Raw genomic sequence first — 12,377 nt, forward strand, 5'->3', positions numbered from 1 at the left:
CTACAAGTGCCAGGTCCTGGTCCTTTCAAACAACGTGGAGAAAACCCAGTTCCAGATTTAGGAATTAATACTGTATGTCTGGCAAAGACTCTTTGCTCTTGCTAGTGCCTTCTGTCCAGGCTTTTAACCCCCCTGGACTACAACACACCTTTACTTTCTGGTGTTCTTAGTCTCCCTAACCTCTGCACTTCGTATTATGTAGGCAGATAAGAACTCTGGTTACATATATTGCTCTGTGATGACCAAAAAAATTGTGGCTTAAAACTTTAATCATTTTATTAGCTTATGGTTTCTGGCAGTCATGAATTCAGACAGGCCCTGGGACAGTTTGTCTCTGCTCTCCAGTGCTGGGGCCTCAGCTAGGAAGACTTTAAGGCTGGGAGAGATTTGATGCCTGGGAGAGACTCAATCACTGTGTAACCGAACACTCGTTTCTTAAGAGTCCAATTGACAAGGGTGAGGTATGATAGAAAGACAGAATTTATTAACCAAAAATAGTAAAGGGAAAGCAGTCAGATTCCTTTCCAAATTAACGGCTTCTATTTTTAGGAAGAAGGCAGGGGTCTAAAAAGAAAAAACTTGATAAGGAAGACATGCAAGAACTGGGCTGAGTACAGTTGTCCGTGTGTCTTGTTCTGGTGGCTATCTTGGGTTCTGGTCCACCTGGACCCTGGGCTGATGGCATTTCAACAATGGCCAGGTTGTTAACTAGCTGCCTTGAAGTAATCTCTGGAACCTTGCAGCTGGGTCTCCAGACTTGGTCTCTGTGTCTCAGGATTGACCCCTGGAACTTCTAAGAAGACACATAATTAGATACTAATAGACAGTTATGTGAAGGGAGTATATATGATGAGAAAGGGAAGGATGTGGAGTCTAGAAAAGGCTTCTGCAGTTTGCTTCAAGGTTGTATCTTTAAACCCAAGGAAAAGGGGGAAAAAATTTTAATGCAGTTTGAAGCTAAGCTGCCTGGTTACAACTGGGTACTAGGATCATCTGGAGGGATCTTCACTCAGCTATTTGGCAGGTGGTGCTGGGACTTCATCTAGGCTGTTGGCCAAACACCTCTCCATGTGGCCTTTGCCTCCTCACAGCATAGTGTCTGCGTCCCAAGAACGACCATCCCAAGAGGACAAGACAGAACCATATCACTATTTGTGACTTGCTCTTGGAAGTCACATGATATCCCTTCCATTGTAGTCACAGGCTCACCCAGATTCAGAATAAGGGGACACAGAACCTCTCAATGGGAACCATCTGCGGCACATTGTAAGAGGAACATGTGGGATGAGAGATGTTGACGGTTCATCATCCTAAAACATCACTTTAATCCTGTCTTCCCATTACTGACCAAAACAAATTCTGGCACTAAAAGCACTCTACACTTTGGCCTCAAACACCTTTCCTTCTTTACTTCCTGTATTATCTCCTCCATTCAGATCAGACGGAACTACTCAGTCACCCACACTTGTCAGACTCATTCTTCTTTTGTCCTTTTTCTCAACTAATCCTTCTTCTTTTGACCTGAGAGATTCCACCTCTGACTTAAAAGTTACTGTTCACTGAATTCTGCAGAATGAACTAAGGTGGCAGGCAGGGGCCCTCAGAGATGCCATACGTTACACCACCTGAGGATGCTTTCAGAGCACCACCTGTGTGTGACTCTTTGCCATCTTGCCTTGGCTCACTTCCCTGTGTGCTTGGAAAGCAGAGACGATAGGTGAGACCCCAAAATGCAACTTCCAAGCCATCTCCTTTTCAAAGCCCACATCCCCCAATTATTTTGCAACCAACATGAAGAGGACAGAGTTTCTGCCCAATGGGTTGCTTTTTGGGAGAGACTGAGCAGATGACTTCATATGAACCCAGATCTAGTCAACCTTCTAGCCTGAAAAAACCTGAAATGAATAGTAGATAGTTTACATAGGGACTGAGGCTGAATGAGCAAAAGGGTGGAGAGATGGATAATGAACACATAAACAAGTATGACAATTTCAGTAAAGAAGATAAAATGGTGCAAGTATATGCTGACAGTAGGGTATTGCTTTAACTACGCTGGTCAGGGTAATCCTTTCTGACTGGTGAAAAGCAGAGAAACAGACCAAGTGAAAATTCTCCTAAAAGTGTGAACCTGACCATAATTTTTTTTTAATTTTTAGAGCCAGAGTCTTTGTCTGTCACCCAGGCTGGAGTGCAGTGGCGCGATCACAGCTCACTACAGCCTCAAACTCCTAGCCTCAAGCCATCCTCCTGCCGCAGCCTCCCAAAGCAGTAGAATTACAAGCGTGAGTCACCATGCCCGACCATCATCATAATTTTTTTTTTTTTTTTTTTTGAGACGGAGCCTCACTCTGTTGCCTAGGCTGGAGTGAAGTGGTGCACTCTTGGCTCACTGCAACCTCCGCTTCCTGAGTTCAAGCAATTCTCATGCCTCAGCTTCCTGGGATTACAGGCGTGCACCACACACCAGGGTAATTTTTGTAGTTTTAGTAGAGACGTGGTTTCACCATGTTGGCCAGGCTGGTCTCGAACTCCCGACCTCAGGTGATCCACCCTCCTCGACCTCCCAAAGTGCTGGTGCTGGGATTACAGGCGTGAGCCACCCAGCCTTCCTCATCATAATGTAAATGTCCAAAATCAGCAGTAAAAGTGAAAGCCAGAATGAAAAAGGGAGATGATGACAGAGGTAAAGGCTCATGTGATTGGAACCATTTCGGGAAACAGGACAGGAATGGTAGCAATTAAGAAGCCGGTCCACACTATTTGCTATCCTAGGTGTGAATAGTGAAGAGAAAGTGCAAGTAGAGCGCCAAGGGTAAGAGAAGGAAATTAGTTATTCCACCTTCTGGTTGGCTACGGTCTTCCTGCCCTCCTCCCCATGGCGCAGCAACTCCTCCACCTGCTGCAGCGCCGCGCCCCAGCTCCCACGAGGGCCACGGGTTCTAGCTCCGCCCCACAAGGAGGACTTCCGTGTCCTCGGCCATCCCACTACCCCCTCCCTTAGCGGTTCTGCGCAAGCGCGGGGGCCATATTAGCAGCGGTTATTCGGACAGCCCTGGTGGTTTATTTTCCCGCGGAGATAAGGGCTCAGTGGACATCTGAAGTCTTCAGGGTCTTCCATCTGGTGAGCCTTTGGCCCCTGGGGGCCCGCGGAAGCATGGCCGCTCTTCCCTTGGGCGGGGGTCGTGAACGTCAAGACAGTCGGTCCCGGCCTGCAGTTGCCGCCGAGGAGCCGTGGGCACGATGACTCTGCACCGCCTTCACGGTGACAGACCAGCAGCCGGGAATGGCCCCCTCCGGCCGCCGTTGGAGGCTTCCCCGTGCCGAGCCTGGACGCCGGGGCCCGGCGAGGGGGCGAGCTGAGGGTGGGGGACTGTGGGCAGGACCGAGGACTGCGTCCTCGGCGGCTTCCGTCCCCGGGAGTTCGGTACGTGAAAGTTAGCGCTCCCGGAGGTGCCGGTGAACCCAAAATCGTGCTGTGACCGGCGTCAGGCGTGGAGACCACAGAAAGTTGTGCTTACGCTCGAATCAGAAATCCCCGGCGAGTCTCTCTGTGTCCTACCTGTTTCTCTGCTCTGGGCCATCCTTACTTTGCCCCTTCCTATTACCTCAACCAGTTCGCTGCCCTCCGTCTCTCACCAGCCAGAGGGATCATTTAAAATGCTAATCAGTTCTTGTGGGCCTTGGGAATCATTCCGAGGAGCCCCAGTGGCTGAGAGAGAAAATTCTGTTTTTACCTGGGCACGCGGGCTCTCCAGGATTTGATTCCAGCTTACCTTTCCAGTCTTGATTCCCTGTATTCCAGTATTTGGGAATGTGGGCTTTGGACTGAGGCTTTACCAAATAACACTGAGCACCCAGTATTGCCTTTTGCACGAATGGTACTGATGGTGCCCAAGATAACTGCCTCCACCCCCAAGTTCAGGACTCTCTGGAGAAGGCCTAAGTGCCTTAACTTGGCATTCAAGGCTCCGCGGGATTTGGATACTCGCTTAGCTCTTATTTATGTATTTTTAAAAACATCAGCAGTTTGTCTCATGCCCACTAAGCTATTCTGCCTCAGTACCCTTTGTTCATACTTTCTGCTCTGTCTGGAGTGCCCTTCCCTTCTTTCTTCCCCTGTTCTTTCTCTTAGACCCAAGAGTTCTCAGCCTTATTTCTGCCTCTCCCGTCTCTGATTTACTTTCATTTTATGTATCGGTTTCTCAAAAAATACTTTCTGGATTTTTTTCATCATCCCTTTTCCCATTCTACGCCCGGTTCCTCTTTCCGCATTATAATCTATGACTGCCTCTCTCACCTAACTGCCAGTATTAGCTTTTCAGGACAGGAATTGGTTTTACACATTTTGGTATTCCAGCATCTAGCATAACGCCTGACACTTAGCTGAATAAAGGGAGTAAATAAAACTGATTTGTAAAGTCAGCAAATGCTTTTTAATTTGTGAATCTTATTTTAATGATGATTGATTTTCTTTTTACAGGAACTATATAAAGTTCAGAAAACATGGTGAGTTAATACATGTGCCAGTAAACTGTTGCCTGATAAATAGTATTGCTTGTATTCAGCTTACAGACTTGTGTGGGAAAATTGAAATAGAAGGAAAGCAGTGAGATGGTGCCTTTTTTCTTGTCAGTTTCCTCTCACCTGCTGAACTTTGTATACCAGGATAGGTTTTGTAAGGTGATTTGTAGGCTTGCAGGAGTTGGCCTACTTTCAGTGGGTAGGAATCACTCATGTGTTTTTCCTTTGCAGTCTCGAAGATATGACTCCAGGACCACTATATTTTCTCCAGAAGGTAAAATAGAAATTGTTTAATCTGCCTCAAGTTTAAAAAAAAAAAAAAAGTGTTAGACTTTTAGAAAAAAAAAATTACAAACTTTTTTTGGTAGTTGCAAAGTTCATCCTTTTTGTACTTCGAAGCAATTATGGTCACCGGGTTGATTATACCATAGAAGAGTGAAAGGGGGAATTTGTTTCTAGCTTGCTTCCTTGCTAATTTCTTTTGGGTCAGTGGTGCAAGAGCATAGAGGAGAGTCTTGGCTTCTCACTGCTTTTGTTTTGTAGGTCGCTTATACCAAGTTGAATATGCCATGGAAGCTATTGGACATGCAGGCACCTGTTTGGGAATTTTAGCAAATGATGGTGTTTTGCTTGCAGCAGAGAGACGCAACATCCACAAGCTTCTTGATGAAGTCTTTTTTTCTGAAAAAATTTATAAACTCAATGAGTAAGTGAGATTTTAGAAAAGAGTTTTAAAAAAAAATCTCACTTTCTCACATAAGTGGGATCTATGTAATTTGGGAGGGCTCTTCCGTGTGATGTGGTAGGATTGAAGTTGTACCTTTATTTTGTTTGAAACCTCTTTGAGGCCTGGTACCATGTGTTACTCCTTTTAAGTGCAGGGCAAACACTTAGTGGAGAAACTAGCATTGTGTAGTGGTAAAAGTACAGACATAGTAGTCACACAGATTTGGGTTCAACTCCAGGCTTCCCCCATGCAGGCTATGTGATCTTGCACAAATTATTTAATTTCTTTGGGCCTCAGAGTCTCCTCAAGTGGTTGTGGCAGTTTAATGGAATAAAATGAATGAAATAAAATAGTATAGTGTCAGGCATATAGTAGGCCCTCAAAGTATTGTTTAGAATAGCTATGCAGGATTTTGTTGAATTCTACTGAATCTTACTAAAGAACAAGCCTGTTGGAGATCTGGGAAGAATTTAGCCAAGCCTTGTACACGGTGTGAGATGTTGGTTATATTTAGATGTGCAGAACTTTGCAGCTCATGGAGAGCTGGCCATGCTAAGTAGAGACTTTCCCTTCAGTGATGGTGGGCTTGGTAAATGCTGATTATCAGGGCCTTTGGATACACTTGTCCAAAGTGGTGTCACCCCTCCACAGAGCCTCTGTTGGGCTCACCCAACAGCTGGCACACTTGGCTAGGCATAGTCACAGGGTGAGTCTCAGCTATAAGAGAGCCAGGGCAGCCCTCAGGAAATGGTCCAAAAAAAATGAAATGCACCTCGAGTAGGAGCCTAGCCCTGTACTTCCTAAGCAGGCTTGTAAACCCTCCTGCCACTGTCCCCCGTCACCTCCATCAAGCCAGGCCTTAGGAAATGAATACTACTCAAGAGCAATCTGTCTAGCAAAATCTTTTTTTTTTTTTTTTTTTTGAGACAGATTCTCGCTTTGTCACCCAGGCTGGAGTACAGTGACGCCATCTCGGCTCGCTGCAACTTCTGCCTCCCAGGCTCAAGTGATCCTCCCACCTCAGCCTCCCAAGTAGCTGGGACTATAGGTGCGCACCACCACACCCAGTTAGTTTTTGTATTTTTTGTTGAGATGGGATTTCGCCACATTGCCCAGGCTGGTCTTAATCTCCTGGGCTCAAACCCTCCATCTACTTCGGCCTCCCAAAGTGCTGGGATTACAGGCATGAGCCATTGTGGCGAGCCTGTCTTTGTATTCTCTGTTGCTAAATCTTCTTGAGATTTACTTTAGCTTCCTGGCGTAAATCCTGTTACCCTATTCACAGGGTGGTAATGATAAATACATCTATTAACGAACTTAAGGGTGCATTTATTTATCTTTCACGTTGAATGACATCAAGTAAACGTCTCCTACAAAGATAAGACTTTTATAGGTTTCTTCTGAAGGAAGTAGCTGCTGTGAAGCAAACGTAGTGAATTGCTAATAGAATTCTGTGCTTTTTAATATTTATAAATGCTCCTTGCAGGCATCTTCCCTGCTTACAGATCAATATCTTTTTTTCTTCAAGGGACATGGCTTGCAGTGTGGCAGGCATAACTTCTGATGCTAATGTTCTGACTAATGAACTAAGGCTCATTGCTCAAAGGTATGGTCATATATAGCATAACTGATGATACAGAAATTAGTTTTGATGTTTCTTTGTTTTTTTGAGATGGAGTCCCACTCTGTTGCCCAGGCTGGAGTGAAGTGGCACCACCTTGGCTCACTGCAACCTCTACCTCCCGGGTTCACGCCATTCTCCTGCCTCAGCCTCCCAAGTAGCTGGGACTACAGGCGTGTGCCACCACACCCGGTTAATTTTTGTATTTTTAGTAGAGACGGGGTTTCACTGTGTTAGCCAGGATGGTTTCGATCTCCTGACCTCATGATCCACCCACCTCGGCCTCCCAAAGTGCTGGGATTACAGGCATGAGCCATTGCAGCCGGCCTAGTTTTGACGTTTCTAAGGAGAGCTCACTTTTGCAAAGATTAAAGTCATTAAAAATCTTTGAGTTGAAAATTACAGATTTTTTTCAACCAAACTTACAAAATGTTACTTACTATGAGAATATTCGGATATTGACTTGTTCCCTCCCCTTCAAATTACAAATGACTGTTAGGTTGTCCCCATAGCATGGATTGCTTTTCAGAGAATATTTTCCTTAGAGTCTGTCTGTGTTTTGGAGAAAACTACTAATATGCCCATCTCTTTATCCTAGGTATTTATTACAGTATCAGGAGCCGATACCTTGTGAGCAGTTGGTTACAGCACTATGTGATATCAAGCAAGCATATACACAATTTGGTGGTACTTAATTTTTTTGAAAATGTTATTCCAAAAAGTTAAGACATTTTATGAGTTATAACCCTTTTGAGGTAGTAAAAAATTGAAAATAGACCCTTTGTTTTAAATTGAATTTAATTTTTTTAATTGACAAATAAGAATTGTACATATTCATTGGATACATAATGATGTTTCGGTACACATAATGATCAGATCAGGGTAAATGGCACATTAATCATCTCAAACACTTCTTTGTGTTGGGAGCCTTCCATATCCTTCTAGCTATTTGAAACTAATGTGTTACAGTTAACCATATTAATCCTACAGTGGCGTAAAACACTAGAATTTCATACATTCTTGCTTCATGAATGAATGTGTTCCTCCGCCATGTAGATTACCCTAGTTTTATTAATAGGATATTGAAAGTCCAAAACAACATTTTCAGATCTGGAAACTAACTGCTGTTTACATAATAATGAAATTCAGTACTGGTCCTTTCTCTGTTCCCTCTCCTGGCTGTGTCCAAATCATAGAAACAAGTGGAATTTGTAATGGAGCTTATCTCTGGTAGCCAGAATACAGAACAGTTTATGAATGCTTAAGTTCACAGAGAAAGGTTTAGCTACATTCACTGAGCTCAAGTAACTATAGTGATACTAAATTTAGATTATTGATATATTTGGCTTTTTTTCTTTGTTAAAGGAAAACGTCCGTTTGGTGTTTCATTGCTGTACATTGGTTGGGATAAGCACTATGGCTTTCAGCTCTATCAGAGTGACCCAAGTGGAAATTACGGAGGATGGAAGGCCACATGCATTGGAAATAATAGCGCTGTGAGTATTTTTGTTGTGCTGTGAAATCTAGCAGAACGTCTAATAGATGCCATAATTTTGCCGTGGTGATGGATGTAAACAGTATTTAAAGATAGCTGCAACAGCCTTAATGTGATATGGAAATATCTGTGATTTCTGTTGGGGACAGAGTTGCTGGTATAGCTAATACACTGGGGTTCATTAACTACATTAATAAATGCTAATTTTCAGTTAGGAGTTGTGAAATTAGAAGTTGTGATTTTGTTTCACATCCTAGTTTACAGACCCCTTGGGAGACTGAGGACCTCAGGTTAAAGACACACCATATAGAGCATCAGTACCACCTCTTCTCACCCTGTGCCATGTGTGCCCTCCCTGTCATCAAAATTATTTATATGGGCCAGGCATGGTGGCTCATGCCTGTAATCCCAGGCCGAGGCAGGCAAATTGCTTGAGCCCAGCAGTTTGAGACCAGCCTGGGGAACATAGCAGAACCCCATCTCTACAAAAAGTACAAAAATTAGCTGGGCACCATGGCATGTGCCTATAATCCTAGCTACCCAGGAGGCCAAGGTGGGAGGAGGAGCACCTGAGCCGGGGGGACTTGAGGATACAGTAAGCTGAGATCATGCTACTGCACTCCAGTCTGGGCAACAGAGTGAGCCCGTGTCAAAAAAAAAAAATTGTTTATACTTGTAATGCCAATAGTAATTCAGGCATTTTTCTTCTAGACCAATTCATGTTTCTAAGAAATGTAAAAACTTAAAATTCTGTGTTGATTCATGTTTTATAGGCAGCTGTGTCAATGTTGAAACAAGACTACAAAGAAGGAGAAATGACCTTGAAGTCAGCACTTGCTTTAGCTATCAAAGTACTAAATAAGACCATGGATGTTAGTAAACTCTCCGCTGAAAAAGGTAATCCATATCCTCTGCTTTAATTATTTCAACTGAGCAAGGGGAATTAGCAGCTGTTAAGTTTTTTGTTTTTTTTTTTAAATATGGAGTATTGCTCTGTCACCAGGCTGGAGTACAGTGGCACAATCTTGGCTCACTACAACCTCTGCCTTCTGGGTTCAAGTGATTCTTCTGCCTCAGCCTTCCATGTAGCTGGGACTACAGGCTCACGCCACCACGCCCAGTTATTTTTTTTTTATTTTATTTTTTTGAGTCTCGCTCTGTCACCCAGGCTGGAGTTCAGTGGCGCAATCTCGGCTTACTGCAAGCTCTAACTCCCAGGTTCACACCATTCTCCTGCCTCAGCCTCCCAAGTAGCTGGGACTACAGGCACCCACCACCACGCCCAGCTGATTTTTTGTATTTTTAATAGAGACGGGGTTTCACCATGTTAGCCAGGATGGTCTTGATCTCCTGACCTCGTGATCCGCCCGCCTCGGCCTCCCAAAGTGCTCTGATTACAGGCATGAGCCACCGTGCCCGGCCTAATTTTTGTATTTTTAGTAGAGACGGGGTTTCACCATGTTGGCCAGGCTGGTCACAAACTCCTGACCTCAGGTGATCCTCCCACCTTGGCCTCCCAAGGTGCTGGGATTACAGGCGTGAGCCATCGTGCCCAGCCAGCAGCTGGTAAGATTTTTAACATCATCCTAGTTCATTGAAACAGCAACCTTATGAATTACGTGATGTTATCCCTGTCTTCTGAGGATACTAGGGCTTAATGAGGTTAAGTGAGTTGAGCAAGACCAACATTGGTAAATTGTGGAGTCACAATCTCATACTGTATTCCACACTTAAAGGCTTGATACTGAACAGTCTCAGTACTCACAGATAGACATCCTGCACTGTGTCACTTTTAGTTAATAGTTACCAAGTCTTCTCATCAATGTCTTTGGTTCTATGTATGATAAAGCATATGTATATAGTTATATATTTATACATAGGTTTGGTATACCTTACCAGAGATACAACATTTGCATGGGTTGTGATACCCTCTCCTGTTCTTAATCTACTAATCTCTTATTTTAAGCTCATGTTAGCAATTCCAAATACTTTGTTCAACTTAAGCTATATGACTATATAAAAGAATATTTCAGTCGAGCATGGTGGCTCGCACCTGTAATCCCAGCACTTTGGGAGACCAAGTTGGGTGGATCACCTGAGGTCAGGAGTTCAAGACCAGCCTGGGCGACAGAGACTCCACCTCAAAAAAAAAAAGAAAAAGAATATTTCTAAATGTTTTTCAGAAATTGTGGTAAATTAACATGTTGCTTTATGTTAGGACAGTTTAGCTTCTGGTGTTCCTTAGAAAATGCCATTTATGGTCAGGCACATTGGCTCACGCATATAATCCCCAACACTTTGGGAGGCCGAGATGGGCGGATCACCTGAGGTTAGGAGTTCAAGACCAGCCTGACCAACATGGTGAAACCCCCGCCTCTACTAAAAATACAAAAAATTGGCCAGGTTTGGTGGCGCATGCCTGTAATCCCAGCTACTTAGGAGGCTGAGACAGGAGAATCACCTGAACCCGGGAGACAAAGGCTGCAGTGAGCTGAGATTGCACCATTGCACTCCAGCCTGGGCAATGAGCAAAACTCTGTCTCAATAAAAACAAAAAGAAAATGTCATTTACATGCAGATTTCCCTCTGTTGTCTACTTCCACCCAGTTTCAAGGAGGCACTACTCACTTTCCCTGGTACAAAAAAATTCCTTCCCCTCGAGGTATCAGTCTGCTTTTCTTGGCCATTTCTTGCCCCCTTTTTTTTTTCTTTTTTTTAAAGACTTGAAAAGTCCATAAAAAATAAGCTATTATTACCAGTTGAAGATTCTGGCTGAGCCCTCAGAGGTTCCTACAAGAAAATTGTGGTTCGTCTAATCGGCACAGCTAATAGCAGGCCAGCAATAGCAATTGGTCGATTATACTTTTTCTAAGGGAGTGACAAAATGGCCACTAAGAAAGTTGGGATGGGTGAGGAGAAGGTATTTAAGTAAAAATTGTAATTAAAACATTACAAAATCAAAGATATTTTGTTCTCATAAAAGGGAATAATATTAAGCATAAAACATAGGAGAGTGCTGAACTAATGTTTAAATGATGTGACGAGCATAAACCATGAGTGCCTATTAAGTTTCTCTGCTAAGTATGCCTGCCTGCAGTACAAATACATGTATGTGTTTGTTTTTAGTGGAAATTGCAACACTAACAAGAGAGAATGGAAAGACGGTAATCAGAGTTCTCAAACAAAAAGAAGTGGAACAGTTGATCAAAAAACATGAGGAAGAAGAAGCCAAAGCTGAGCGTGAGAAGAAAGAAAAAGAACAGAAAGAAAAGGATAAATAGACAAAATTGGAGATTTTATTACTCATTTGGGGCACCATTTCAGTGTAAAAGCTGTCCTACTCTTCCACACTAGGAAGGTTTTGACTTTTTTTAACTGGTGCAGTGGGAAAATAGGACATTACATACTGAATTGGGTCCTTGTCATTTCTGTCCAATTGAATACTTTATTGTAATGATGATGGTTACTCTTCATGGACATCTTAATCTTCCACACACATCCTCTTTTTTTGGAATAAAATTTGGAAAATGGAAATGAAGGAATAAATTCTCTGTAGCAGTAATTGTTAAATATACAAAAACTGACAGGGCGATCATCTTTTGCACACTGTGGCTTACAGTCCTTTCACAAAGATGGGCACATTCTTCAAGCTGACCAGACTATTTGTCGCTGTCTGCAGGGATTGGTTTGAGAATGAACACTTGAGCTGAACAAAGCCAGAATTAATATATAGGTGTGGATCTTGCAGCTAGGACTGAGGCTGCCCACAGGCAGCAGCCCAAGCTGCGTGGAAGATGAGGTATAGAAGTTAAGGCCACAGAGGAAAAGTGGAACCAAGAGATGAGAACAGTTATGTGTTGGCTGAAGGGAGCTCTGTTGCTGGGCTTTGTTCAACCTGAGTTCCCTTGGGTGTCTGTGGCTTCATGACAGAAATGATAATGGGGCACTTAATGCATAGCCATGGTGCTTTAGCATCACCTATGCAGATTCTGATGTCCCATCCCAGATCTACT

General features: G+C 43.5%; 1 protein-coding gene across 7 annotated transcripts; it reads left to right on the top strand.

The window, feature by feature from the left end:
* Nucleotides 1–2,988: 2,988 nt before the first annotated feature.
* On the top strand, nucleotides 2,989–11,910 carry PSMA4 (proteasome (prosome, macropain) subunit, alpha type, 4). Of its 7 annotated transcripts, none has more exons than XM_011982712.1 (9): nucleotides 2,989–3,121; nucleotides 4,481–4,506; nucleotides 4,753–4,795; nucleotides 5,065–5,227; nucleotides 6,777–6,854; nucleotides 7,468–7,556; nucleotides 8,235–8,365; nucleotides 9,138–9,261; nucleotides 11,491–11,910. In XM_011982712.1, the coding sequence occupies exons 2-9, from the start codon at nucleotides 4,504–4,506 to the stop codon at nucleotides 11,643–11,645; spliced, it is 786 nt and encodes a 261-aa protein (XP_011838102.1). In that variant the 5' UTR covers nucleotides 2,989–3,121; nucleotides 4,481–4,503; the 3' UTR covers nucleotides 11,646–11,910. The 7 variants fall into 7 exon arrangements, with proteins under 7 accessions (XP_011838102.1, XP_011838106.1, XP_011838105.1 ...); XM_011982716.1 differs by having other exon boundaries at nucleotides 5,158–5,227; XM_011982715.1 differs by having other exon boundaries at nucleotides 3,000–3,121; nucleotides 7,468–7,553.
* Nucleotides 11,911–12,377: the final 467 nt, after the last annotated feature.

This window comes from Mandrillus leucophaeus, unplaced genomic scaffold (assembly GCF_000951045.1).
Source record: "Mandrillus leucophaeus isolate KB7577 unplaced genomic scaffold, Mleu.le_1.0 Scaffold241, whole genome shotgun sequence".
NCBI classification, from domain to species: Eukaryota; Metazoa; Chordata; class Mammalia; order Primates; family Cercopithecidae; genus Mandrillus; species Mandrillus leucophaeus.

Bases quoted from the DNA above. Each gene is read 5' to 3' on its own strand.
- PSMA4 (XM_011982711.1), top strand. From the start codon at position 4,612: ATGGTGCCTTTTTTCTTGTCAGTTTCCTCTCACCTGCTGAACTTTGTA. The intron at 6,855-7,467 runs GTATGGTCATAT...TCTTTATCCTAG, and splicing joins CTAAGGCTCATTGCTCAAAG to GTATTTATTACAGTATCAGG. The intron at 9,262-11,490 runs GTAATCCATATC...GTTTGTTTTTAG, and splicing joins TAAACTCTCCGCTGAAAAAG to TGGAAATTGCAACACTAACA.